Genomic DNA, 25,193 nt, shown 5'->3' with positions numbered 1-25,193 from the left:
ATGCCGAGGACGCTATGGACAAAGCTAGGAGTTTGAAACTGTATTGAAGAAGTAAATTAGCCCATCTCGTCTTTTCTTAAAGTTTTTATTTGTAGAATGGATTATGATGGCATGCTTTTTCACACACTAGGAAAGTATGATGTATTCGAAACTTGGAGTATGAACATGTCGTGTATCAAGGTTATAGATCTATAAACATGATGCCATTATGGTGATTTTGTTTGGTTCTTTTATCCATATTTTAAGCCATTTTTGTCTTCATGAACCACCACGGATACATTTTGCGTAATTTTGTTGTTTATTGTTTTCTCCTACAACTCGGTACCAACCAATGTCTGCTTATTTGCTTATTGCTCTACTTGCTACAAACAATGAACGAGAGAGGGGGAAAAAACCCAAATATTGCCGTTCTCTTTATTGGGCCCATTTACTTTGGATTTGTGAAAGCCCATGAATGGATAAGGACACGTGGCATCCAACTGCTTTGTTAAAATCTCGAAAATGAACGGGACAATAGAGAACGGGAGAAGACACTGGAACGTGTTACCAGAAAATCTAAATTTTTGCTAATAAGAGCGGAAAAAAAATGCGAGCACAGGTGTTGCCCCTGACGACGTTAACGGCGTTCTGTCGACGCTATTGTGCGCCACGTGCGTGCCACTTCTTAACCTTCGCTCGTCATCATCTCCACCACCGATCTTCTCGCTGTTGTACTCTCAGCCTCTCCCAGAGCTCTCACGACAACGATCTCTCTCGCCTCTTGTCCGGCTTTCACTGCCCTTTGTTCCGCATGGAGGTCTCTCTCTCTCTCTCTCTCTCTCTCTCATCGTATTTTGTGTATCAGTTGGGAACTGCGTGCACCGCCATGGCTGTTTTCCGAGGTTTTCCTTCGGAGAAGAAGATTTTAGTTGTGTATAATGGTTAAGCTAGTCAGGACCGGTTTGGTTCAGTGGTAAACTCACTTCTGCGATTGCGGGTTCGAATTAGTGTTTCTACATATAAAAAATAGGGATAATACTGTCTAGTATATTTCCTTCTCCAACATCCATCAGTGGAGACTCGAACTGGGTTGGTTTTCAGTTAGGACCGTTGGTACAGGGATACTAGTTGTTCGGAATTGTGTCCGACGATATGCTTGTGTTTTGATTGCATTTGGTGGGGCATATTGCAATGGTGATTCTGGTGATGCTAACTTGAGATTGAAATTCCATTGTTTTGGTTAGAAATCTCGAGCTATGAGGTCTCTTTCTCTCCTCTTTTGTGTTGTGCATATCTGTTGAAGAACTTTATGTCGCTCCCATAGCTGTTCTCAGAGGTCTTTGATTGGGGGAGAGGATTATGATTGTGTGCAATAGCTAAGTTGGAACTGTTCGTACAGGGACACTCCTTGCTCGAGATTCTGCTGGTTGGGAGATGTCTTTGTGTTTGATTGTATTTAATGGGACATATTGCAATGGTGGTTTTCGTCTTGTTAAGAATTTGTCATGTCTGGGGACTTTAGAATTTGCTCATAGCATGTAAATACTCCTCACATGGAAGGAATTTTGCCAAAGGTACTGAGTTCAAAACTACAGCTTGAGCTTCCATCAAAAGTTTGATTGGACAATATTATATTTCGGAAATGGTAGCCGTATTCCATGTGTGATCATGCTTAGCAGAATGATCCTTCCTTGGTGTAGTAGGTTCATATTGGGGAAATTATCGGTGCATCATCAATCTGGTTTTATGATCTTCTAGCTCCATACTTGTGTTTTGCTCTTTCTTTGTATTGCTGTCTTGACAGTTTTTTTGGGTGTTAGCATTCTGTGGCGCGGGGTGACTCGGCAAGGAACAAAGCGATGGTGGAGAATTTGCGACGTTATGGTGTGATAATGTCGAACAGAGTTGCTGAAGTTATGGAGGCTTTGGATAGAGGTCACTTTGTACCAGATGATGGTTCCTCGGCTTATGTTGACACTCCTTTGCCAATAGGTTATAATGCCACAATTTCTGCCCCGCATATGCATGCAACATGCCTTCAGCTCCTTGAAGATAAGCTGCAGCCAGGGATGCGTGCTTTGGATGTCGGCTCAGGTTCTTCTACGAGTATTTTTGCTCTGTGTTCTGTCATCTATGTCCTTTGAGTAGGTTTTATCGGTCCATCAGGTGTCGGTCTTTGATTACTTCTTCATGTGATTGGCTTCAGGTAATGAAGCTTATACATATCGATGTGTTCATGTTGTTCCTTTTTTTGTAGGGACCGGGTACTTGACTGCCTGCTTTGCTTTGATGGTCGGACCAGAGGGTCGGGCTGTTGGCGTGGAACATATCTCGGAACTGGTTGATGTATCTGTCAAGAATATAAGTAAGAGTGCTGTGGCTCCCTTGCTGAAGAAAGGATCTCTATCTGTACACGCTGGCGGTACGTTCAAAAGACTCAATATCATATGCTTGGCTACCTTCCAAAACATCGAGATGATTGCAGCATTAAAGACTACAATAACTCTTACAAATATTGACATATAATTCTATAGATAAACATAGTAATGGATAAAAACTATCTTTCTTAATTTCTTCCATAACTACATCTAAGGATGGCTTACCCAACGAGTTTAATCTCAACCCGTTTGGGTTAATCCAACCCAATAACATATTGATTCTAATTTTCTTATTAATTAACTTATTTGGATTTAGTTCATTTCAAATTGAATTCGTTTTTTATATAAAAAAAAAATTTTCGGTTCAATGTCTACTAGATTCACATTTGATTTTTATATAGGATTTCGATCGATTCGGATTCGATTCAAATTCGAACATAGAATTACGTTCGATTCGGATTCGATTTGAATTCGAAATTTACATATGATTCCGATCGATTCGTACTCGATTCCAATTCGGTTTTTACATAGGATTTCATTCCATTCGGATTCAATTCTGTTTTCTGAGAAAGGCAGATCGGGTGAGGCGAGGTGCACCTAATGTCGCGAACGACCAGAGTGAGAGTGGCAGGGTGAGGCTGAGGCCGAGCCGAGATCACCATTCGCAAGGCTTGCGAATGCGAGGGGACCCAGTCTGTCGAATGAAATCCCTAACTTTGAGCATTTATGGATTTCACTTTTCCATGGAGTCCTTAAAATGTCCTCGGAAAAAACCCGACCTCGCAGCCCTCGTTCACTATTGCCCCTAGTACCCTCAAAACTGCGCCTTGCGCAATGTCTCAAGGAAATGAGAGAGGGTGAAAGAGCTTCTGAGACACCACCAAATGAATCTAACGAGGACCCCTAATCTGAATTCTGCATTCCTTGCTCTGTCTCTTTTGTCCCTGAGGCTGAGGCCGAGCCGAGATCACCATTCGCAAGGCTTGCGAATGCGAGGGGACCCAGTCTGTCGAATGAAATCCCTAACTTTGAGCATTTATGGATTTCACTTTTCCATGGAGTCCTTAAAATGTCCTCGGAAAAAACCCGACCTCGCAGCCCTCGTTCACTATTGCCCCTAGTACCCTCAAAACTGCGCCTTGCGCAATGTCTCAAGGAAATGAGAGAGGGTGAAAGAGAGGGCGAGCCGCTGGTGGTGAGGAGGTGGTGAGAGAGAGAGGAGAGACAATTACGTGGGTTCGAGTTTTCACCTGAGAGAACCCTTGCTCGAACTTCGAACATACATATCGGGTTCTCATGGACGAAGGATATGACTTTACACTTGCTGGCCGTCGAGTTCCCGAATCTCGGATACCCGCAGATCTGTTGAGTTTAGGTATCCACACCCAGTCCTATTACAAAACAAACTCATTTTTGTGTTCTTCTTGTGGCAGATGGAAGAAAAGGTTGGCCCAACTTTGCACCGTACGACGCAATACACGTAGGAGCAGCAGCTGCAGAAATCCCGCAGGCCCTTCTGGACCAGCTTAAGCCCGGTGGTCGAATGGTGATTCCAGTCGGAACCTATTTTCAGGACTTGAAGGTATTTGACAAAAACGAGGATGGTTCCACTAGTGTGCATACCGAAACATCGGTTAGGTACGTTCCCCTCACAAGCCGTGACGAGCAGCTCGGGGGATATTGAGAAGTTCACAACGTAAGTTAATAATGGTGTTGTATATATGTATGTGAGTACGTAGGTGTTTGCACATCCAAAGACGTTTAAATTATGTCGCATAAATGGTGTCTTTTTGTCTACGTAAAAAACCGCTGTTCTGGTAATAATCAAAGTGAAGATGAATCTTTTTGTATATATGTATGTAAATGTTTCTTGTAGTTATCACTCGTGTAACACTAGAAAAATAGATAGAGGTAAATGGTTTATAATATTATATAGATTGATAGAAAATATGTTTCTATTGATTTGTGTTATCGTAGACTATTATCAGTATTGTGTTCAAAAATCTACTAAATTATTTATGTTGTGAATTAGTTGGTATTGTTTTCTTACGTGGATAATTCGAACATCGTTTTTATTTACAGCACGAAAAGTTGCAACATTTTTTTTTTGTGTAAAATTACTGTTAAGATTAATTCTTTTAACCATTTTGATAAGTTGGACAAAGATAAAGCAATCTAAAGCTCCAGTAATTTTTGTTTGTTCTTGTTTTTTCGAGTTTGATAAGAGTATAGTTGCATAGCCAAAATTCTAACACTTAATGAAAGGGAAAATGTAAGTTTTTGAGATTTAAAATATATATTTTCCATATTGTTGATTTTAACGACTAAAAATTGTATGATAAAAAAAAATAGCAAAAGTTAAAAACTATATCTTTGAGATTTTTCCTAGGTGTATGTTAGATGTAACTCTTCAAAATCGAGAATGGTGGATTTACTATAACAAATAATATCTAGGTTTATTCGGTCTAAATTTATTGTTATACCTTCGACGGTCAATTGGAAACAATAACGTTTAAAAAAAATTGTTGATATTAGTAGCGTGATACTTGATCATCAGCCGTGGTATCTGAATCCCATGAAACCGATGTTGATATATCTTGAATCCAAAATCCATGGAGACGAAATCGAGTTTGGATACCCAAAACTTATTTTTTGTTGATGAAGGATTAATTTTATAAACAAATATTTTTCAATAGTTTGCATACAGAGAGACTCGGTCATTAACCGACAAGTCGCCGAGCGAATGAGTTTGGGCTTGGTGGAGTCCGACAAGGATAGAACACGGTCCTGGACCAAGCGATCGAGTCCGGCGCAGGATTCCCCCACAGAGGCCTGCCGACTTCCGGAAACTCTGGAATTGCGCTCGTTCCAAATGAGATAGACCAAGATCTGCAGCACTAATTTCGCAAATAATTCCCTGTTTCGGTGCTGGTTGTGTGCGGTGTTGTTTATCTATTTTCGTGCAACGAGCAAGCTCAATGAGAGGGTTTGCCAAGATCCTAGATGCGAAGGTATACCATATCTGCGAGCTATAGGCACAACTAAAGAATATGTGGAAATGTGACTCATCATCCGATATGCATAGCTGACATGATTGGGGTTATTTAATCTTTTCTTTATCAAACCTTATGAATTTGTTTTAATTTATCTATAATTTATAAAATAATGAAAATTAACATTTAATAGATAAAAAATAATAAATTTTAAAACCCAATATGTATAAAAATTTAAAAATGAGATTACAGAGAATTGAGATTATGTGTGAGCGTACAAATTGGATTTTCATTACGAGAAATGGGTTTTACATGTCGTATTTAAATCAATCAGAACCAATGAACTTGTTCAGTTTTACAAAGCTTTTTTTTTATCATGTCTAAAAAACACTTTCATATTATTTTTCAAATCAAGAATTTTTCAAACTGATTCTATTTCTTTGATACGAGTCAAATACACTCCAATCCCATCCAAGTAGAACTCAACTCTCACCAGTTTCATTCTCTCTGGATAAAACCCTAATATCACAAGAAATTCTACCAGACTCACATACACTGTGTGCAACGCACACCAATGTCGCTCTAGACCATGTCTAGACCCAATGAGCAGTTCGCCTGTTGTTGAAAGACTCTCCCTCATGTACATCTCACGCTCTCTCAGATAACTCTCATCAGTGTTTCCCTTACAGTTCTCTCTCACCGATCACACGCTCGATGCTCTGCAATAGCAATGTTCTCGACAATCCCCTCGATGAATGTTTTTTTTATAGCCTTTTCAACCGGATTCTCCAAAACTCTCCGAATATGTGCTTTGTCTTTTCTTTTTGGATGTGTCTGTCTTCTTTCCTTTAACTGTTTCTTTAACAGAACACATAATCGCATTTCATAGCAAAACAAGATTTGTCTAAATATCATATTCAAAATAAAAAACAAAATAATTTTTAAATTTCTAATATAGTTAAATTTATTATTTAAAAGGTGATTTCAAATCAAAACGCATAAAATCTTTAATAAATTTCTTACCAAGATTTAATTCAAGTTGCAACAAAAATGTTGGTGAATGTTATAACTAAATTTGAATCGTTGTTTTCTCTTTCAGTTTTATTTTTCATACAGGTATAATTGAACGAAATAATATAAACGTTAAGAAAAGGGCATAAATATAGTTAGTTCAATATCAGCAAACTGTTTTAAATAATATTTTTAAAAATTTTTAATTATATTTAATCGACATTAAGATCCACCAAACTTGATACAACTCTCACTAAAAACATGTCCTCAAACAAAGAATATTTGTTTAGTGAAAAAAAGTTCTGTCAAAAATTGAAATTAAAAAATAATTAAAAAATTAAATGAAATTCCAAGAATAGAACATTTACCTCACTATCTATCTTTTGGGAACGTGTTGCCACATCTACGGACAATCTTAAACTCATTTCGCCTTATTGTAGAATTACCCTTATATCCTCTCATAAAGACAAAGCCCAAAAAATACATCATAGTTTTCCTTGCTAAAAAAGGGGCATAGCATAAAGCCCCCGAGCCCCAAAACCCAGGGTAGACATTTTGGTTCGAGAATTCAATATTGAATTGATCCGAAAAGAAATCGATCAAATGAAACAAATAACATTTGATACTAATTTTGCATAATTTTTCATTGAACCGAATAATCCGTTTATGAACCGAAACGATAAAATATCAAACTGAACCGATAAATACTGAATAAAAATATGAATTATTTATAATTATGTATGAATTTATGTGTAAATATAAAATTTAAAATTTTATTTGGTTCACATAATAAAATTGAATATAATTGAATCGAATCAAATAAACCGATACTAAAAGTGAATAAATAGCGAAGCGAATACCGTGGCGCCCTCACTTTTAAAGATAATCGCCCCCCCTTAGTTTAAAAAAGAAAAGTCAAAATTCTCTCGCTTATATCGGTCAACTCTCTATGCACAAAATGCAAACAGCCCTGTCACGTTATCATTCTCTCATCCCCTGCCCGAGTTTTCCTGCCCGAACTGCCCGTTCGGCTCGACCATGTAACTAAGCCTTTTATTTTTTCCCTTTTTTTCGCCGTCTTGTTACTTCTCTCTCTTGTCTTTGATTTCTCTCTCAGATCGTTTTCTGTTTTTTTTTTCCTCACGGAATTTCCTGTCTCTGGATCGAGACGTGAGCGTGATTGTGTGTTGGGTTTGTTTGTTAATTCGACGGATCTGCGGCTTGATTGGATCGGCGTATCGGGTCAACATCGAAACCCTAGAGTTCGCGATTCGGTGTAGGTTTGGTGGATTAAGGATGGTTTGTTGTGGATGAACAATTGTGGATTAGGGTTTTCCGGTGATTGGGAGTTGTGAGATTTCGCTTTTGAAGGGGTTTGGAAATTCGGGACGGATAAAAGGGGGAAGTTTGTGAAAGGAGGCGCGGATTGATGGTTCTCGAAGGGGAAAATGCAAGGTGGCTATGCATGGGAGGGCATGTGAGGAGAGGAAAAGGAGACGGCACATGTGGACAGCTCCCTCGCGTGCAACTGCGAGTGTAAAAACCATTGCATCTTCTTCTTCTGCTGCTGTAACTTCTTCGTCGCTTTTGTTGTCCTCTTCTTCAACCAATTCCTTCTTCAAGGTAATCCTCGTATAGTTGAATTTGTGATTTTCTTTGCTTTTGTTTTCTGGATCCTTTGTTTGGATGTATATGGGTAATGGGTGTTGTGAATTCGGAGCATTGGAGCTATCGGTTGGATTGGGGCAAATTGATGCCGTCCGATTCTTAGTGGTTGGTGCCGGTGTTATTGAAATGTCGCCCATTTGGAGGCTGGTTGAAGGGATGAACTGTTTGGGAGCTTGAAATAGTTGGACCAAGGGAAGATGTTACCTCTGGAAATATGTAGAATTTTGAGAGGATCGAGGTGCAATTTTCGAAACTTATGCATGTAATTGAGAGCGGTTATGGGTAGAAGTTACTGCTTTGGACATTCATTGGGGGTTCTCTAAAATTTGTCCGTTATTCCGTTCATTTTGTTGTTGGGAGAACTGCTCCTGGGCTTCTTTTAAGCATGTGTTGCTCCCATGACTTGATGCCCTGGCTCGTATTTTTTTATGGGAGGAAGCTGAGGCAAGGCTTTTTGAGCTTCTAGTTTGGGATTTGCTCATGAGAAGTTGTCTGTTGCAGAAGTAATAAAGAGGATTTCTTAATTATACATCTGGGATTCAGTCTTTCAGAACAATAATATTGTCTAGTGTTTCTTGGATATAATTGAAGGAATCATGTGCGGAATAAAGATGGCTAAAAGTGATAAACACATTACAATCTAAAAATGCTAATAGTTTGGATTCTAGACTGAGACATAACCACTTAAATGTTGGCCTTTTCTTGCCTTCGGGATTTCTCTTCGACATTCAGGCCCCCATACATAAATGATTTTTACAAGTGACTGCATAATAGTGGTCTGCGGGTGGTGATGATCTCTACATTATTACTGCTTTGTCATTGTTCTGTCTAGTGATTTGAAACAACCGTTCTTTTGAAGTTTCACCATGTATTACATGAACTGGAACCCCCAAAAAGATTGTCTGCTACTGTTGTATATCCTCTAAATGAGGAAGTATCATTGGTTTGTCTGAAAATGTTCTGTTTTGTTAATTGAGATGAAATTATAGTTACATTTCCATGTGATTTCCTTTGACACCTCGTTCTATTTCCGACTATTAAGTTCTGCTCTGCTGTTTCTTTTTTAATGTGTTTCCAGTAGTCATTATCTTGGAACTGAGATCAATCTATATGATTTCTGGGAAGTTAATTGTTTTCTTTTATTCCTATTGCAGGACGGACGCAAAATCAGCGTTGGTGATTGCGCTTTGTTTAAACCACCGCAGGATTGCCCACCATTCATAGGAATAATTCGCTCAGTAACTTCTGTAGGGGAGAATCAGCTCAACTTGGGTGTGAATTGGCTGTATCGACCTGCTGAAGTAAAGCTTGGCAAAGGCATCCTTTTGGACGCTGCGCCAAACGAAATATTTTACTCCTTTCATAAGGATGAGATTCCTAAAAACCGCAACGTGTGGCCAAGAGAGGCTGAAATCAAGTCACACTTTGACCCTGTAGCTGATATGGGTGGGAAATTGGATGCTTCTGCTCTGAAGCACCCTGTAAATCAGTGCTTAGGGAACAATGGACAGTCTAGAGATGCAGAAAAAACATCAACTGCCGTGTCCTCTCCTGCTGCATCCTTACTTCACCCGTGTAAAGTTGCTTTCCTTCCTAAATGCGTTGAACTGCCATCTGGGATTTGCTCGTTTGTGTGTTGGCGTGTATATGACATCACCCACAAGTGTTTATGGTGGCTGACAGATCAAGACTATATTGATGTGAGTTTATACGTGCTCTTTCCAACGGATCAAATTTTCATTAGTTTTTTCTTTGCTTTGTCGCTGAAGATAACTTTTCTTTTTGCAGGAACAGCAGGAAGAAGTAGATCAGCTATTGTGTAAGACACATTTGGAAATGCATGCAACAGTACAGCAAGGTGGACGCTCACCGAAACCAATGAATGGTCCAACATCGACATCACAGTTGAAGACAATTTCTGATAGTGTACAGAATAGTGGCTCTTCCTTTCCTTCTCAGGTGAAAGGGAAGAAGAGGGAACGTGTGGATCAAGGTTTCGAGCCTGTAAAACGGGAATGTGCCGCGAGGGTTGAAGATGTTGATTCTGTTCATAATAAATGGGAGATTACTTTAAGATGTGAGATTGCAAATATTACGGAAAAGGGGGGCCTCATGGATTCGGATGGGGTCGAGAAGTTAGTCCAACTCATGTTGCCTGAAAGGAAAATAGATTTAACAAGCCGATCAATGCTTGCTGGTGTAGTCGCAGCAACAGATAAGTATGATTGTCTTAGCAGATTCGTTCAGCTGAGAGGACTCCCTGTGTTTGATGAATGGCTTCAGGAAGTGCATAAAGGGAAGATGGGTGATGGTACTAGTCCCAAGGATGGAGATAGATCAACTGAAGAGTTCGTATTAGTATTATTACGTGCTTTGGATAAGTTGCCTGTTAATCTCCATGCACTTCAGATGTGCAACATTGGGAAATCTGTTAATCATTTGAGATCGCATAAGAATGTTGAGATTCAGAGGAAAGCAAGGAGTTTGGTTGACACATGGAAAAAGCGTGTTGAAGCTGAAATGGATGCTAAGTCAAGCTCTGGACAGGGTGTTTCATGGACTGGAAGGCGTCTGCCTGAAAGTCCTCATGGAACCATAAAGACTGCAATATCACACTCCCATTCTTCTAAATTGTCTTCGGTTAAACTGATCCAAGGGGAAAATAATACAAAATCTGCTTCTCCATCCCCTGGCGCTACAAGGTCAGCCCTGTCACCCACATCAGGTGGTCTGAACATGAAAGAGGGACAACAAAGAAATTCTGGTGGTGTTGCTGTATCTGATGTTCCTCCAATATCTTTAAGGGATGAGAAAAGCAGTAGCTCCAGTCCATCTCACAATAATAGTCAGTGCTATTCGAGCGACCATGCTAAAACAGGGGGTATCTCAGGAAAGGAGGATTCAAGGTGTACCACCACAGGATCACTAAACGTGAATAAGAGCTCAGGTGGGTCTTCTCGCCACCGGAGATCGGTCAATGGTTTTCAGGGGTCTGTCTCATCAGCAGGTCATAGGGAAAGTGGTTCAGTCAGAAATTCTACGCTGCCAAGGAGTAATTCCAGTTCAGAGAAAGTATCAGAGTTCAATTCCACATGTGAAAAGGCTTATGAAGTACCAGCAGCTGAGGGTAATACTCATAAATTGATTGTCAAGATACCAAATCTGGACCGCTGTCCTTCGCAAACCACTGGTACCGCATCCATTGAAGATGTTGCAGCTGTGAATAGCAGAGCTTCTTCTCCTGTACTTTGCGAGAAGAATGATCAACTTGATCAGAATCTGCAAGAAGAAAAGTCTGATACACATAGGGCAATTATTAGCTCCGATGTGCATAATGAGTCGTGGCAGAGCAATGATAGCAAAAATGCACTGGCTGGTACAGATGAGGGTGGAGGTTCTCCATCTATTCCAAATGAAGAGCGATGCAGGACAGTAGATGACTCTAGGAAAATGCCTGAAGTCCCGAAAGCAAGTTCACCGCAATCTGTGAATGAGCTTCCAGGGAAACCACATGAGAATCCTTTTAGCTCCATAAATGCTTTAGTTGAAAGTTGTGTGAAGTATTCCGAGGTTAATGCGCCTGTAGCAGCTGGAGATGATGTCGGAATGAATCTTCTTGCTAGCGTAGCAGCTGATGAAATTTCTAAGTCCGAAATGGTTTCACCAACTGGTTCACCTCAGACAAATGAGAACTCGTATGTCGGAAATGATTCAAGGCAGAATTTGTTCTCTGATGATCTTGCTGAGGCTCTTCCCATTAATGGTGCAAAAATGGAAAATGAGAAGCAGGACTTTGTTGGTGGTAACGTGTGGCCAAGAGAGGCTGAAATCAAGTCACACTTTGACCCTGTAGCTGATATGGGTGGGAAATTGGATTCTTCTGCTCTGAAGCACCCTGTAAATCAGTGCTTAGGGAACAATGGACAGTCTAGAGATGCAGAAAAAACATCAACTGCCGTGTCCTCTGCAAATGAGATTATGAAGACTACAGATGATGATATGATCAAAGAATCCAAAGACATAGTAGCTGATGGCATCCTTGCTGATGGTGTTTCAGATGCGAAACAAAAGTTGTCAGCCGATAATAAAATTGGTGACTCAGGTGTGAAAGTAGAGAATGAAGTTTCCGGCTCCCAACCATTCTTAGAAAGCAATCAAAGTAACAAGGATGAACTGAAGCCGCCAATCATAAAATCAAGTTCTGAAGTAGTAACAGGAACTGATGACTCCACATTGCCTCTTGTTTCTGCAAATGTTGATGAGCTTAAAGCTGAGAAGACTGATGAAATGGAGACAGACAGTCATCGTGATCCTACAAAGGGGCAGAAAATCGAGGGAGAGTCTTCTGCTAGTGGGAAGCAAGTAGGGGCTGGTTTAGTTTCATCATTAACTAACTACAAAGTTGAGCATGTTGGGGAGAATTTAGATGGTAAAGAAGATAATGAGCAGCAATCTGGTGTACAGTCTCATCCAACAGTATCCTCCTCTTTGATGGTTAAGGACAAAGGAGAACAGAGTACAAAAGGGAGGGAATCCAGGTTGAACACTTCTGGGGCGGGCGAGACAGACGAGTCTACTTCTGTTGTTGGAGATGCTTCTTCTTCTTCTGTTGCAGACAGAGATACAAAAGTTGAGTTTGATCTAAATGAAGGCTTCAGTGGAGATGATGGGAGGAATGTAGATTTTGGTAACTTAGCAGGAGCAGGAATATCAACACATGTTCAATTTTCTACACCGTTTCCTGCTTCAATAACAGTAGCCACTGCTGCAAAGGGGCCCTTTGTTCCACCTGAAGACCTTTTGAAGAACAAAAGGGTGCATGGTTGGAAAGGTTCAGCTGCTACAAGTGCATTTCGTCCGGCTGAACCTAGGAATTCTCTCGAGGTACTGCATGCAACAAATAATACTGCTCGGTTGGATTGTAATACTCAAAAACAGAGTCGGCCTCCACTTGATATTGATTTGAATGTTCCAGATGAGAGAGTCCTAGAAGATTTGGTCTCCCAAACATCAGGTCAGGCTTCGATATGTGGTATTTCAAATAATTATTTATATGATCAGAAGATGGGTTCTGCCCCTGCGCAGTCTGCTGGTGGACTTGATCTTGATTTGAACAGAGTTGATGAAACCACAGATTTTGGAAACTATGCTGGCAACAGTCACAAGTTGGATGCATCTTTTCAGCCTGGTAGACAAGTATCAAGTGGTCGAATGACTGATGAAGCAGGCAGACAGAGGGACTTCGATCTGAATAATGGACCTGTGGTCGATGATATAAATCCCGAACCATCAACCATATTTGCTCAAAATACTGCTAGAAGCAGTTTGCCTTCGCAGCCAGCCCTTCCTGGTATACGAGTTAATGGCGCCGATATGGGGAACTTGTCATCATGGTTTCCCACAGCCAGTTACTCAGCGACTGTACCCCCCTCAGTTATGCCTGATAGAGATATGCCTTTCCCGATAGTTGCAAGCGGTGGGCCGCAGAGATTTTTAGGTCCAACAAATGGTCCCTCCTCCTTAAATCCTGATCTGTATAGAGGGCCCATCTTGTCTTCTTCCCCTGCTGCTCCGTTCCAGGCTACTGCTCCATTTCAGTATCCAGTCTTCTCCTTCGGTACCAGTTTCCCTCTATCTTCGGCCACTTTCTCTGGTGGTTCTGCTACATATGTGGACTCTTCATCTGCTGGACGGCTTAGTTTTCCTCCCATTAACTCTCAACTGCTGGGGCCAGCCATTGCTGTCCCGTCCAATTATCCACGATCTTACGTTGTTAATCTCACGGATGGTAATAACAGTGGCGGTGGTTCAGAACCTAGCAGAAAATGGTTCAGGCAGGACCTAGACCTAAACACTGGCCCTGGAGTCCCAGATACCGAAGGAAGAAACGAAGCATCCTCTGTTGCACCCTCAAGGCCATTGTCAGCATCCAGTTCACAGACCCTCATGGAGGAGCAAGCAAGGATATTTCAGACGCCCGGTGGCGTTCTGAGGAGGAAGGAGCCTGATGGAGGATGGGAAGGATATAAGCAATCTTCGTGGCATTGAACTAAAAACATGGTGAGTACTTTGTCGTCTCTATTGCAGACAGTTCTGTTATTATTTGACATTGACTCCATATTTTTGTTCTTCCGGTTCATCAGGTGTGGGGAAACCTCGTACACCTTGGGAGTCGTCCCACAGCCACAGAGGGAAAGGGTGGTGAGTTATTTGATGGTTTGCTCATTAATACACACAGCCTCTGTGTTAACTTTATTAGCATAAAGAAAATCTGCGTCTCCAGGTGCTTTTGTTTCTTCCCCATGGCATAAATTTGATCTTAGGTGACTGCGATCAGTTTGCCCCCTCTGTAGATATCTCTTTTTTGTTCATTTATACATCTTCTTATTAACAGTTTGGAAAAAGAAGAAAGCATGCCCTTGCTGGTGTTATTAGCCCAGCTTCTGACAACGATGTTGCATTCCCAAAAACTCGTTTCAGTGCATTCACATTACTCTTCGAAATCAAGCAACAGGATTGATAATGACGAGGCAAGTAGTGTATGTTTGGTGCTTGTAATCGTGGACGCAAATAGGTGACGATGGAGTTTTGATGTCTTGATAATGAATGGTTGAAGAAGAGAAGAGGAGTGTGACTGTGTTGTTTTATGAAGCTTAGGCTATGTTTGGTGTTCCATCTTCAAACTCCTTTAAGCTGTCTTTGCTTTCGTTATTTGCATCCTTATTTTTTTTTTTTTTTTTTTTTGCAATAACTATGGCTACCGAAACTAATAATAATAATACGAAGAAAAATTGGAAGAAAAAACTTGAACTTTTGATAGAAAAAATCTGGACTTCCAACTACATATATAAAATGTACTCATCTTTTTTGTTCTAAATACCCTTTGTACACTTTAGTGCTGATATGTCGTCCATATAATATATATGACTCATTTGAATGATATGTCGTCTTGATAATCTACGTGACTAGTTCACCATTTGACCAATAATGATGACACGGAAGTGTGAAGGTCAACCGATTTAGAAATTATGATGGTGAAAGATAACATGTCTAATTATTCACCTAAAAATTCGAAAGATGATAGGAGGGAATAATTTAGATAGGGGATAAATTGTTTAGAAAGGACGTTTTTATGTTAGATGCTTGACTTTCTCCAACGGAAATGGATTATCACTATCCTTTAGAAACTATCATACACACTTAGACTAGTAAAAAGTTATTCAGGTTTCTGTTTAAAAAACACAAAAGAAGGATGTTTTTCTTATTAAAGTAACCTTGTTTTGTTTCTCACTTCAAATCTAGGATTTGGACTTTATACAAAACTCAATTCAAGTAACCCAAAGTTCAGAACTTCAGAGATCTCTTATAATTAATGAGCATATATATATATATATATAAAGAAAAACTTTGCAGCCATATCTGAATTTGGATTAAAAATTACCCCCTCCATTTTATTTGCAGTTTTAGGTTATTTTTCATGTTTCAAAATATTTGTCATTCTACATTTTCAAAAAATCCTACAATTTGTGTTTTCCTGTTTGTCTCCACTTTTCCGAATTTGCAATGACAACACGTGCATATGAATCCGTCGACATTTTCATTGGATGTTCAGATCGTAAATCATCGCTCTGTCTGTCAGATTAGACATTCGTGCTTTGTTGAACGTGGAAACAGCCACTGATCTTCCATGCGGAAATTTTCTCTTGGGTCATCATAATTTGGTCGAGAAAAAAAGTGAAAGCATGTGAAGGATCGTGAGAATCGACTTCCTTCAGACTGCGCAATTTCAACCCGTTGATGGGTTTGGTGCCTCTACTGGAGACTAAATTCTCTATGCTGCTTTTGTGGATTGGATGTTTGTTCTTGAACAGTGCTTTCCTTGTTCGACCTCTGGGGAAACTTTTGTTTTCTGATTTTGATTTCCCGAGTCTGTCATTCCATTTATTGTTGGAACTTTGTAGAGTTCAACCGTTGGAGCTTCTTTAGATCATTTATTGCTCTTGGTGATACACTTTGCTATCATCAGCTGTTGTTTCTTCCGCCTCTCTGGATTGGGTTTAAGCCATAAGCCATATTGTTCTTATGATTTAACAGAAACTCTTCGGTTGCGTTGTCCATTTCGTGGAGATGAAGATGTCTTCTCCAAGCAAAAGGAGAGAAATGGATGTCATGAAGTTACAAGTGCTCTTTGAAACTATCTTGATACGAGAATGAATTCCGTTACTTCACCAGAATCATCTTACCGAAGCCAACTTTCGGTTTCAATAGGTGTGATTGTTAGTATTCATAATATTGAACTTGGCTTCATATTTTTTTTTCCTTCGTAGAGAAATCAAACTCATGAGTCGTACCATGAAATTGTGGAAAAAGATTGTAGAGCGACGTTTACGTAACGAAATCTATTTCCGTAAATCAATTTGGTTTTATGTCCGGAATGTCTACCATGGAAGAAAGTCATGGTATTTATCGATCTAAAAACAAATTTATGATCGAATATCAAGAGAGGTTTTATGGTGGGTGTTAGAGTGTAGAGAGATCAATAAGATATATATAAATGTTGAAGGATATATATGAAAGTGTAATCACTAGTGTCTGAACAGAAGTGAGTGACACGCGAAATTTTCTCATCTCGATAGGATTACAACAAGGGTTCGTTTTAAATCCGTACCTTTTCGCATTAGTCATGAATGAATTGACTAGAGATATAAAGAAAGAAGTATCATAATGCATAATGTTCGCAGACAATATCATTGTAGCAGATGAGTCAGATAATGAGTAAAGATTAAATACGCATTAATAACTTTTAATATTTTGGATATTAAATTTAATTCGAATTAGAAAAGGAAAAAAAATCCCTCCTAGATTGTAAAACTGAATATTTTTTTATAATTTTAATTTAATTATTAAATTTTTAAATATTAATTAAATATAAATCTTACACATGGAACTAAGCAACCGACACACCCGACTACAGACTGACCCAAACTACGAATTAATTTGATCCAATGCGAATTGAAAAAATAAATATAAACCAAAAAATATCAGGCAGATGATATACACAACATATAAAACACCATTTTTAAAAAAAAAAGTCTTAATAACGATTTGTACAGCAGATAATGATTGGAATAATTGATAAATTTAAAAAACAAAAAAGAGTAGCGGGCAAGTGATAGACACGCGCTTCTCATCACACCACCATGTTTAGAGATTATAATCTTGTATATCAGACAATTTCCTTACATATAGGATCCGTATGTCACACAAATCTCTCCCTTTGTATCTATATAATTGTATACTTTTAAACCTAATAATATTGAGAATCATGATATCAGAGATACAAGTCTAAAGGCAAACAAAATAAAAAAAAAACAAAAAAAAACAATTCCAATACAAACTTAGTCAAAATATTGGATATTCTCATTCATTCTCCAAATCTAATTGACGCTTCAGATTGTGCAGTTCTCAGTTCAGTTGCAGTTCATCAACAAACTCGGAAACTACACAAAGTCGGAGCAACAAGATGTTCGAATGATGAAGTAATAACGAAAGCGTGGGCATACTATGGCTCTCTAAGAACAACGAAAACATGTCGGAACAAAAAATGTAGTGGAAGAGAAACAAGTGGTAGAAGTATGAAACTTGAGTGACGAAATGAACTCGCATCATCAACCAAGCAAAAACACATGCATCAGGACTCAGGACCAAATTGAATCGAGGAAACAACATCGTGGATCATCTTCTAATTTACATTAACAAAGCTCTTTGTTTTTCTTTTAGCAACAAACCGATATCTAGTCCTTAAAGAAGAAGACACTCTTGCATGCATTCAGCAAAATTAACAAACCGAAAATCCAGGATGAGAGCTTCAAACTTACGCGGAAACTACTTTCCCAGTCTGGCCACCATGAACCTTCCAGAAAACCTTGATGGCATCATCAACCATTTCGGCGTCAGTAGCAATAGCTCCAAAGATTGCCCGAAAGGCGCCACAGATGATGACAGAGTTTGACGCGTCTGTCTTGTGAGAAACCCTGATGATCTTTTGCAAACCTAGCCGCTTCCCGTCAAGGGCACACGATGAATTCACGTTTGAAACCTCTGATATCAGACGGTTCAGCTCTTTCGATGACACATCAATGTCTTTTGTGAGGAAATGTAGAGAGACTGAGGTTTCAATGATATGGGTTCCCAAGATGCTCAGAGCTTTGTTGTTTTCTTCCGAGTAGGAAGCATGAGTCATGGCACGGCGAAGAAGATTGGTGTTGGAGAAATTGTAGCTGGAATAAGAACAGGAAATCAAAGAAGAATATCCTTAGATCAATACACTTTACAGGATGTGGATTTTCAGTTCTTTATCTCTCTAATGCAAACAAAAAGTTGCTAACTTGCATACAGGGTCATGGACAATGTTCATATATATTCCATCTCTTCCCCGTGTAAGATCCACAGCTAATGCAACTCATCAAGTCCTCTAAGCTCAATTAGTAGAGTCTTTCCTGCTCAGTTTCTCACCAACCAAATACTTTCCAGTAAAAGAAATCCTCTAAGCTCAATAAATCGCAATCAACATAGAGAAGAAGACCCTAGAAGTTGAACAGAATAAGGATCAAAAGAAACGACGTAACATACTACACCCAATTTTCTCAGCTACCAAACACTCTCCAAGAAAGAAAATTCAAATACACAAAAACCTTAATGGAGAAAAGCAACTTCAAACGTCCTCACGATTTTCTCAGCAACCAAATACACATTCTCTAAAAAAAAGAGAAAGGAAAACAATGAAAATTCAATATCCTTGAAGTTGAACGACACGATCAAAAGAAATGACGTAAAAAAGCAATACCCAATTTGCTTCTGCAACGTCTCAAGAGCTGAGGCGAACGGCGAGAAGTGAAGCTCGATCCTTCCACGGATCGCGCTCCCTGCGTAAATCTGCGAGAGAATGGAAGACGAAAAAAAAAATACCAGAATCGTCTTTCGTTCCATTCCGATTCCAACAAAAGAAAATTAGGGTTTTGAAGAAGAGAAATGTCAGAAAAATGGCGTTACCTGAGAAGCGGAAGAGAAAATTTCGATGAAGAGAAGAGCTACCAAAGTGAAGCGATGAGACGCCATTGTCGATTGCTCGAAGCTTTTGCTTTTCACCACTGATCACTGATAATAAAAAAAAACCTACCGTCGCGTTTTACTCTCTGAATTAAAAGTGGATCTTTTTTCAGGAAAAAAAAGAGAGGGAAAAACTCGGCGATTATTCCAGAAAAAAAAAACCCATAAAATATTAATCTACCATAAGAAACCTTATATTTTAAATTTATTATAAAAATCATAAATTATTGATTATTATTTTTAATAAATATTAATTAAAAATAATAAATTATAGAATTTATTCAATAGCAAATGTAACTTTAAATTTATTATAAAAAATTATTGATTGTTATTTTTAATAAAAATTCATCAAACTTTTTAAATTATTAAAAAAATGTTCTGTTTTTGTAAAACAATTATAAGCACAGATCACAACGCAAGGAGTTCTGCTAATTTTGGTTCCCTAACTCCCTCGAGGATGAAAAAACCATAAAAGGCACCGATCTCGGTTAGAGGCCTGCGTTTCGGTATTTGCTTTGGAATTTTAACGGTTTAATTTGAAAACGATGTATTCGGTATTATAAAATTTTTACAAAAATAGTATCATATATCATTCGGTTTGGTATTGATGTCGTTTTGTTACGATACGGTTTTATTAAATAAATACTACATAAGAACCTAAATGGAGTTTTACAAAGATTAGAGATGGTCTATTTCAAAATTGGATTGTAGTTTTTGTTATAGATTGCTTAGGGGTTTTAGAATTAAACTTATCGTATAAAACATGAATACGGATGCGTATACATTGTATATAAATATGATCTTGGAATTGGATGCGAAGAGATCAATAACAATGATAACGAAATCTTCGTTTACCATGCATCCACTTTCATATCGTGTTTAAACTCTTGTCTAGATTTGGAGCCGTTTTCTCTGGATTTAACGAAGGATTATCCTTCAATTTTTTAGTTTTATTATTAAATTTTTGTGGATATAATAATAATAATAATAATAATAATAATAATAATAATAATTGCATAAATCCGGTGGCATGTTAGACGCTCTCTCCTAAAAGCCCCAGAAATATCAAATATTTACAACCTAAACACAATGAATCAGTTAAAAGATTTTGAAGAATAAAACATGAAAAACTAAACTAAAAAAAAAACAATCCAAAAATAAAGCTTCAGTTGCTTAGCTGTTGCGGTCACCAGCCCTGTCCAAAAATCAAGTGCTCTCTTTTGTATGTGCAAAGAATTTCCATGAGACCAAATGAATCTAACGAGGACCCCTAATCTGAATTCTGCATTCCTTGCTCTGTCTCTTTTGTCCCTAACCCCTTCAGCAACTCCAAAACCTTTTCACTGTCGTCCAGATAGTACTTTGCTTTGCTCGGCTTTTGGCCCACCGTGCAGGCGAAGATCTCCGGCGCAGAAGAATGCTGCATATCCGATATGGCACCGAACATATCCTCATCCGATCTATCATCTCCAACGCACAACACAAAGTCCAGAGGTTTCCCGTCTTCGATCAATTTGGATAGGATCTTCTTCGCTGTTTCTCCCTTTGTAACTCCCTGAAACATCAGAAGCATTTGGTGAAATGGGTATAAAAAAGATGACAACTTTGATCATGAAAACCCGAATATTCGTACCTGAGGCTTCACTTCGACAATGTGATTGCCACTGGTGACAACAACTGGTTCGTTCGCAAGGACACTCTCGAGATGATCTTGAAGTTCTTTAGCTTGGCAACATCCGAAATCCGGATCTGCATCTTTGTGCTGCCACACTAAGGCTGTTTCCTTGGATTCTATGTAAGAACCATCAGTTGCCTCCGTGTATGAAGTCATGACTGGTAGAGCGATACCTTTCCAATCGAAATCTAAATCCGAACAGCATGTTTCCCACCCGGAGTTCCTATACCACCTTCGAGAAAACAAGACAGGGTAGGGTTTAATGGTACTGAACCCAGGTCACAAATTAAAAGTTAAACTTTAAAGAATCTGGATTACCTTATGAAGTAGCCATGCTCTGCTGCTATACCGAGCTTTCCACAACCCGAAAACCAACCACTCAAAGTATCACGATCTCGGCCGCTGACTATGAACACGGTGTTCCTCGGATCATTGCATAGATCGTTGAGAATGGTGGTCACTTTATCTCCAGGAGACTTGATTATGGATGAATCTGATACCACAGTCCCATCATAATCAAGAAAAATGGCCCTCCTGCTTGTTCTCTCATACACCGGGGCTATATGATCAATGGACAGTTTCCTGAAATTCGGAGGAAGAGACAAGACACGGAATGTGATACCGAACCCGAGGCCCCAACAGCGGTTGATGTAATGCTCCTTGCACGCTCGTTCCAAGTCCTGAAGAAATCTCTTTGCCCAATACGAAACATCATGAGAACTAACGTACTTGTAGTGCTTCTCGTGGCGTAATTGCTTCTCAGTCTCTGTCATTGTCAAGGCTTTGGCTAATGAATCCGCTACACCGGTAATGTCCCATGGATTAACCCTAATCGCGCCACTCAGAGAAGGAGAGCATCCGATGAACTCTGAGATGACAAGTGTACTCGTATGAGGGGACTCAGGTGAGATTTCAAGGGCTTCGTCCATTTTCGAACTCCCTTGCCTGCAAACCACGTACTTGTAAGGAACCAAGTTCATTCCATCTCGAACCGCATTCACGATGCAACATTCTGCGACAGCATAATAGGCGGTCTTCTCATGGCGAGGCAAAAGCCGATTAATAAGCACCACAGGAACATATCCGGGGGATCCAAACTTATGGTTTATCCTTTCCACCACTTCGTAAATCTCTCTCTTTGCTTCGTTGATGTCTCGTCCCGGGCTCCTTTCCGGATTTATGATTTGAATCAACACTAGATTTCCACACCAACGTTCACCATGCTGCAGAAGTTGCTCTATGGCCAACAATTTCAAGCTGATGCCTTTGAATATATCCATGTCATCGAGCCCAAGAATCACCGTTTTCCCTGCATATTGTTCTTTGATTTCTTTCGCCTTTGCAGCAGAAGACGGGTGGTTTAAGGTGTATTCCAGCCTACCCATATGGATACCCACAGGTAAAATCCTGACATAGATTGTTCGGCCAAGATATTCAAGACCGATGTGGCCTCTTTTAGATTCAAATGTCAGGCCAAGCATTCGTCTGCAGCAAGAGAGGAAATGTCGAGCATAATCAAATGTCTGAAAGCCAATCTGATCAGCATTTAGGAGACCTCTCAAAATCTCAACTCTCACAGGCAGTGTCTTGTAAATTTCTGAAGAAGGAAATGGACTATGTAGGAAAAACCCGAGCTTCACACGATGGAACCGCCTTCTCAAGAAAGTCGGCATAACCATAAGGTGGTAATCATGGACCCACACAAAATCATCTTCAGCATTGAGAACCTCCATCACTTTATCTGCAAATCTCTTGTTAACAGTAAGATAGGACTGCCAAAGCGTTTTGTCGAACCAGCTATCATAATCTTGGAATATCGGCAACATATAGTGGAAGAGGGGCCATAGATAATGCTTGCAAAACCCTTGATAATATCTTTGGTGAAGATCGGGAGGAAGAAACGTGGGAACGCAGTTGAACTTTTCTAGAAGCTTCTGAGACACCTGCTCTTGCTCATTAGCTTCTATTTCAACCTTGAGAGAGCCAACATAAACCACAACTGTACCTGGTGGAAGGGCATCCTTCAATTGCAAGAGAAGGGAGTCCTCGTCGTAAGAAAATCTCCATTCCCCGGATTCACTGTCCTTCTCAGCATTAAGGGGAAGATGATTTGCCACAATAATTTTCTTCTCACGGCTTTCGACTCTAGAAGAGTCTGAATCTTCTTCTTCAGGAATAACTCCTGGAAGCGTCATGACACGAGGCAACAGCTTTGGAGCCTGGGGGAAATTGTACATGTCCCCTGACTCCAACTCCAACAAATTCCCACACGACCCGGAAAACATATCCTCTGTTAAAATGTTCGCCCTTCGGACAACTAGAGCCAAGTAACTGTTGGAAGAAACACAGAAAAAAGATCAAGATTCTGTACATTGTAACAGGGAACTCAAGAGAAACCAGTTTTCCATTATAATCTGAAATAGCTCTACTGACTAAAGATTAAAACACCAAGGGGCAAGTTTTTTTGTGTGTGTGGAAATGAAATAAAAACGAGAAGGTGGATAGCAAAGCATTTAAATGGGCAAGCACCTTCATCCTAACGCATATCCATTGCAGACTTTATCAATGAAATTTCCCTATATAAAACTTCAGAGTCTTATAAAATAATCAAAGCTTGCACGAACGCAGACAAAAACAACCAAGTGTTTGCTTAACACGCAAGGTTGAGTCAAAGGCAACTAATCCTTCCATGCTTTGAACTGATCTGTTCCTTGCTGTATCATAAAAACAATTGCCCACGACATCTTCATGCCTCACCCGAAAACCCGGCTTAGAAATCTTATTTTATATAAACTTTCAGACAACCAGATAGGATGTCATTCGAATACCAACAAAACCCATCCTTATTTTTAAGTGATATCTTCTCTAAGTCATCAAAAACATTAGGTCACATTGTCTATCTTGTAATGGTGGCCACCAAAGATTCAGCAAAAATACAGTACGGAGACTTTGTAGGTCTCTTATCCATTCGTAGGCAGGAAAATCTACCAAACCTATAAGCAAGAAACACAATTTAAACCAAAATAGATCATTCTTTTTCTGACTTTTACATTAACCTCTCTTTAGGAATCAATAATCTGATATATATCATATGGAAGATTTTTAATTTTAGTTCACCAGAAACCGCGACACTAAACACTAAATACATAGAAAAGAATGGAGAAAAGAATTAACGCAGATCGAAATCAACACTAAACACTTGTTAAACAGACGACTAAATACATAGATGCATGGATAAAAATTATATATACACACGGGAAGATGAAAAAATAGAAATTTAAGAGAAGTAGAAAACCACCTGGGATGGCTCAGTGGTAAAAACCACACAGAGGCCAGAGAACAAACAGGTTCCGTGCAAAGTCCTGTTCGCAGATTCTTCTACTGCACATACAAACTCCAAAGATCACGATCAAGATTGACAGAAAAAAGTGTAATCCGTTTGGATTCCGAGAAAAACACAGACGCATTACTTCAAGAATTCTCGAACCCTCTCCTTACCCAGAAAAAAGAAACACGCTTTAAACGCTGTGGAAACAAGAACCCTCCGTTTGGATGCCGAGAAAGAGAGATAAAATCCACAAACCCAAACAACAAAATAAAACTTTCGAAAGGAAACGATCAAAACCGTTCAACTCCTCGGCAACCAAACAGAGGAAGATAGATAGAAAACACACTTCTTCAAACGCAAGAATGGCTGAAAAGTCTTCAGAGGCCAAAAACTTACGGAAAAAAAAGATCTTGATATAATGAAAGACTTATTAAACCCAAAACAAAAAAGATAAAGACTTACAGATGGGCAAAACAGATAACGATGAAACGTGCGTTAGGTTCAAAGCCGGTGAAAGATTTCTGTGAACGAGTCGAGGAAAAGAGACATAGAATTCATTATTTATATGAGAGAGACAAAAAAAAAGGTTGGTAATGGAAACAAAGATATGTTCAACAATGGGCACTACAAATATTACAGAAGAGTTTGAAAGGAAAGAATCTGTGGAAAAAGAAAAGGAAAAAGTATAAAAAAAAAATGGAAGAAGATGGGGGGAGAGAGAGAGAGAGAGAGAAACCAAAAACAATTAAAAAGGAAACAGAAGAAAGAAAAAGAATATGCATAAATCTGCCCAGTTGGATTTTGCAAGGACTTGTCGGGGCTTAGGTCTTGCTCGCGGTAACCCGTATATTTTTTTACCTTGTTACCTAAACTACCCCTACGAATGGACATTTTAATTTAATGATAAAATATCATTACATGAAACCAAACTACATTCAGAAATTTGAAAGTTTTAAAAATGTTCTGCAAAGTTATAACTTTAGAAAAAAAAAGTATGACATTTAAATTTTCGGTTCGATTCTATGATACATTTTACTCCAATAATATAAAGT

General features: G+C 39.2%; 5 protein-coding genes across 8 annotated transcripts in view; 3 read left to right on the top strand and 2 right to left on the bottom strand.

Moving 5' to 3' along the window:
• Positions 1–21, top strand: part of LOC104809276 (centromere protein X) — a 1,397-nt gene extending 1,376 nt beyond the window's left edge. Inside the window, exon 8 of the mRNA XM_010535203.2 lies at positions 1–21. The gene's annotated coding sequence lies outside the window, so the exon portion shown is untranslated.
• Positions 22–545: 524 nt separating this feature from the next.
• Positions 546–4,232, top strand: LOC104809275 (protein-L-isoaspartate O-methyltransferase 1-like). Of its 2 annotated transcripts, none has more exons than XM_019202105.1 (4): positions 546–796; positions 1,800–2,085; positions 2,237–2,401; positions 3,791–4,232. In XM_019202105.1, the coding sequence occupies exons 1-4, from the start codon at positions 587–589 to the stop codon at positions 4,039–4,041; spliced, it is 912 nt and encodes a 303-aa protein (XP_019057650.1). In that variant the 5' UTR covers positions 546–586; the 3' UTR covers positions 4,042–4,232. The 2 variants fall into 2 exon arrangements, with proteins under 2 accessions (XP_019057650.1, XP_010533504.1); XM_010535202.2 differs by having other exon boundaries at positions 554–796; positions 1,800–2,073.
• A 3,545-nt stretch (positions 4,233–7,777) lies between these two features.
• Positions 7,778–14,746, top strand: LOC104809274. The gene is made up of 5 exons (XM_010535201.2): positions 7,778–7,984; positions 9,184–9,404; positions 9,579–9,729; positions 9,818–14,089; positions 14,173–14,746. Exons 1-4 carry the CDS (start codon positions 7,823–7,825, stop codon positions 14,075–14,077), a joined length of 4,794 nt encoding a protein of 1,597 aa, XP_010533503.1. The 5' UTR covers positions 7,778–7,822; the 3' UTR covers positions 14,078–14,089; positions 14,173–14,746.
• Positions 14,747–17,676: 2,930 nt separating this feature from the next.
• On the bottom strand, positions 17,677–19,222 carry LOC104809273 (protein NUCLEAR FUSION DEFECTIVE 2). The gene is made up of 3 exons (XM_010535200.2): positions 19,082–19,222; positions 18,876–18,964; positions 17,677–18,309 (listed from the first exon to the last, which is right to left on the bottom strand). Exons 1-3 carry the CDS (start codon positions 19,145–19,147, stop codon positions 17,904–17,906), a joined length of 561 nt encoding a protein of 186 aa, XP_010533502.1. The 5' UTR covers positions 19,148–19,222; the 3' UTR covers positions 17,677–17,903.
• Positions 19,223–20,171: 949 nt separating this feature from the next.
• On the bottom strand, positions 20,172–24,855 carry LOC104809272 (probable alpha,alpha-trehalose-phosphate synthase [UDP-forming] 9). Of its 3 annotated transcripts, none has more exons than XM_010535196.1 (5): positions 24,604–24,855; positions 24,112–24,194; positions 21,132–23,144; positions 20,772–21,045; positions 20,172–20,693 (listed from the first exon to the last, which is right to left on the bottom strand). In XM_010535196.1, exons 3-5 carry the CDS (start codon positions 23,096–23,098, stop codon positions 20,409–20,411), a joined length of 2,526 nt encoding a protein of 841 aa, XP_010533498.1. In that variant the 5' UTR covers positions 23,099–23,144; positions 24,112–24,194; positions 24,604–24,855; the 3' UTR covers positions 20,172–20,408. The 3 variants fall into 3 exon arrangements, with proteins under 3 accessions (XP_010533498.1, XP_010533501.1, XP_010533499.1); XM_010535199.1 differs by having other exon boundaries at positions 24,112–24,191; XM_010535197.1 differs by lacking the exon at positions 24,604–24,855 and adding an exon at positions 24,312–24,569.
• Positions 24,856–25,193: the final 338 nt, after the last annotated feature.

The sequence above is a fragment of the Tarenaya hassleriana genome, unplaced genomic scaffold, assembly GCF_000463585.1.
Source record: "Tarenaya hassleriana unplaced genomic scaffold, ASM46358v1 Cleome16, whole genome shotgun sequence".
Lineage (NCBI taxonomy): Eukaryota > Viridiplantae > Streptophyta > Magnoliopsida > Brassicales > Cleomaceae > Tarenaya > Tarenaya hassleriana.
This window is presented reverse-complemented; position numbering and strand designations above follow the sequence as displayed.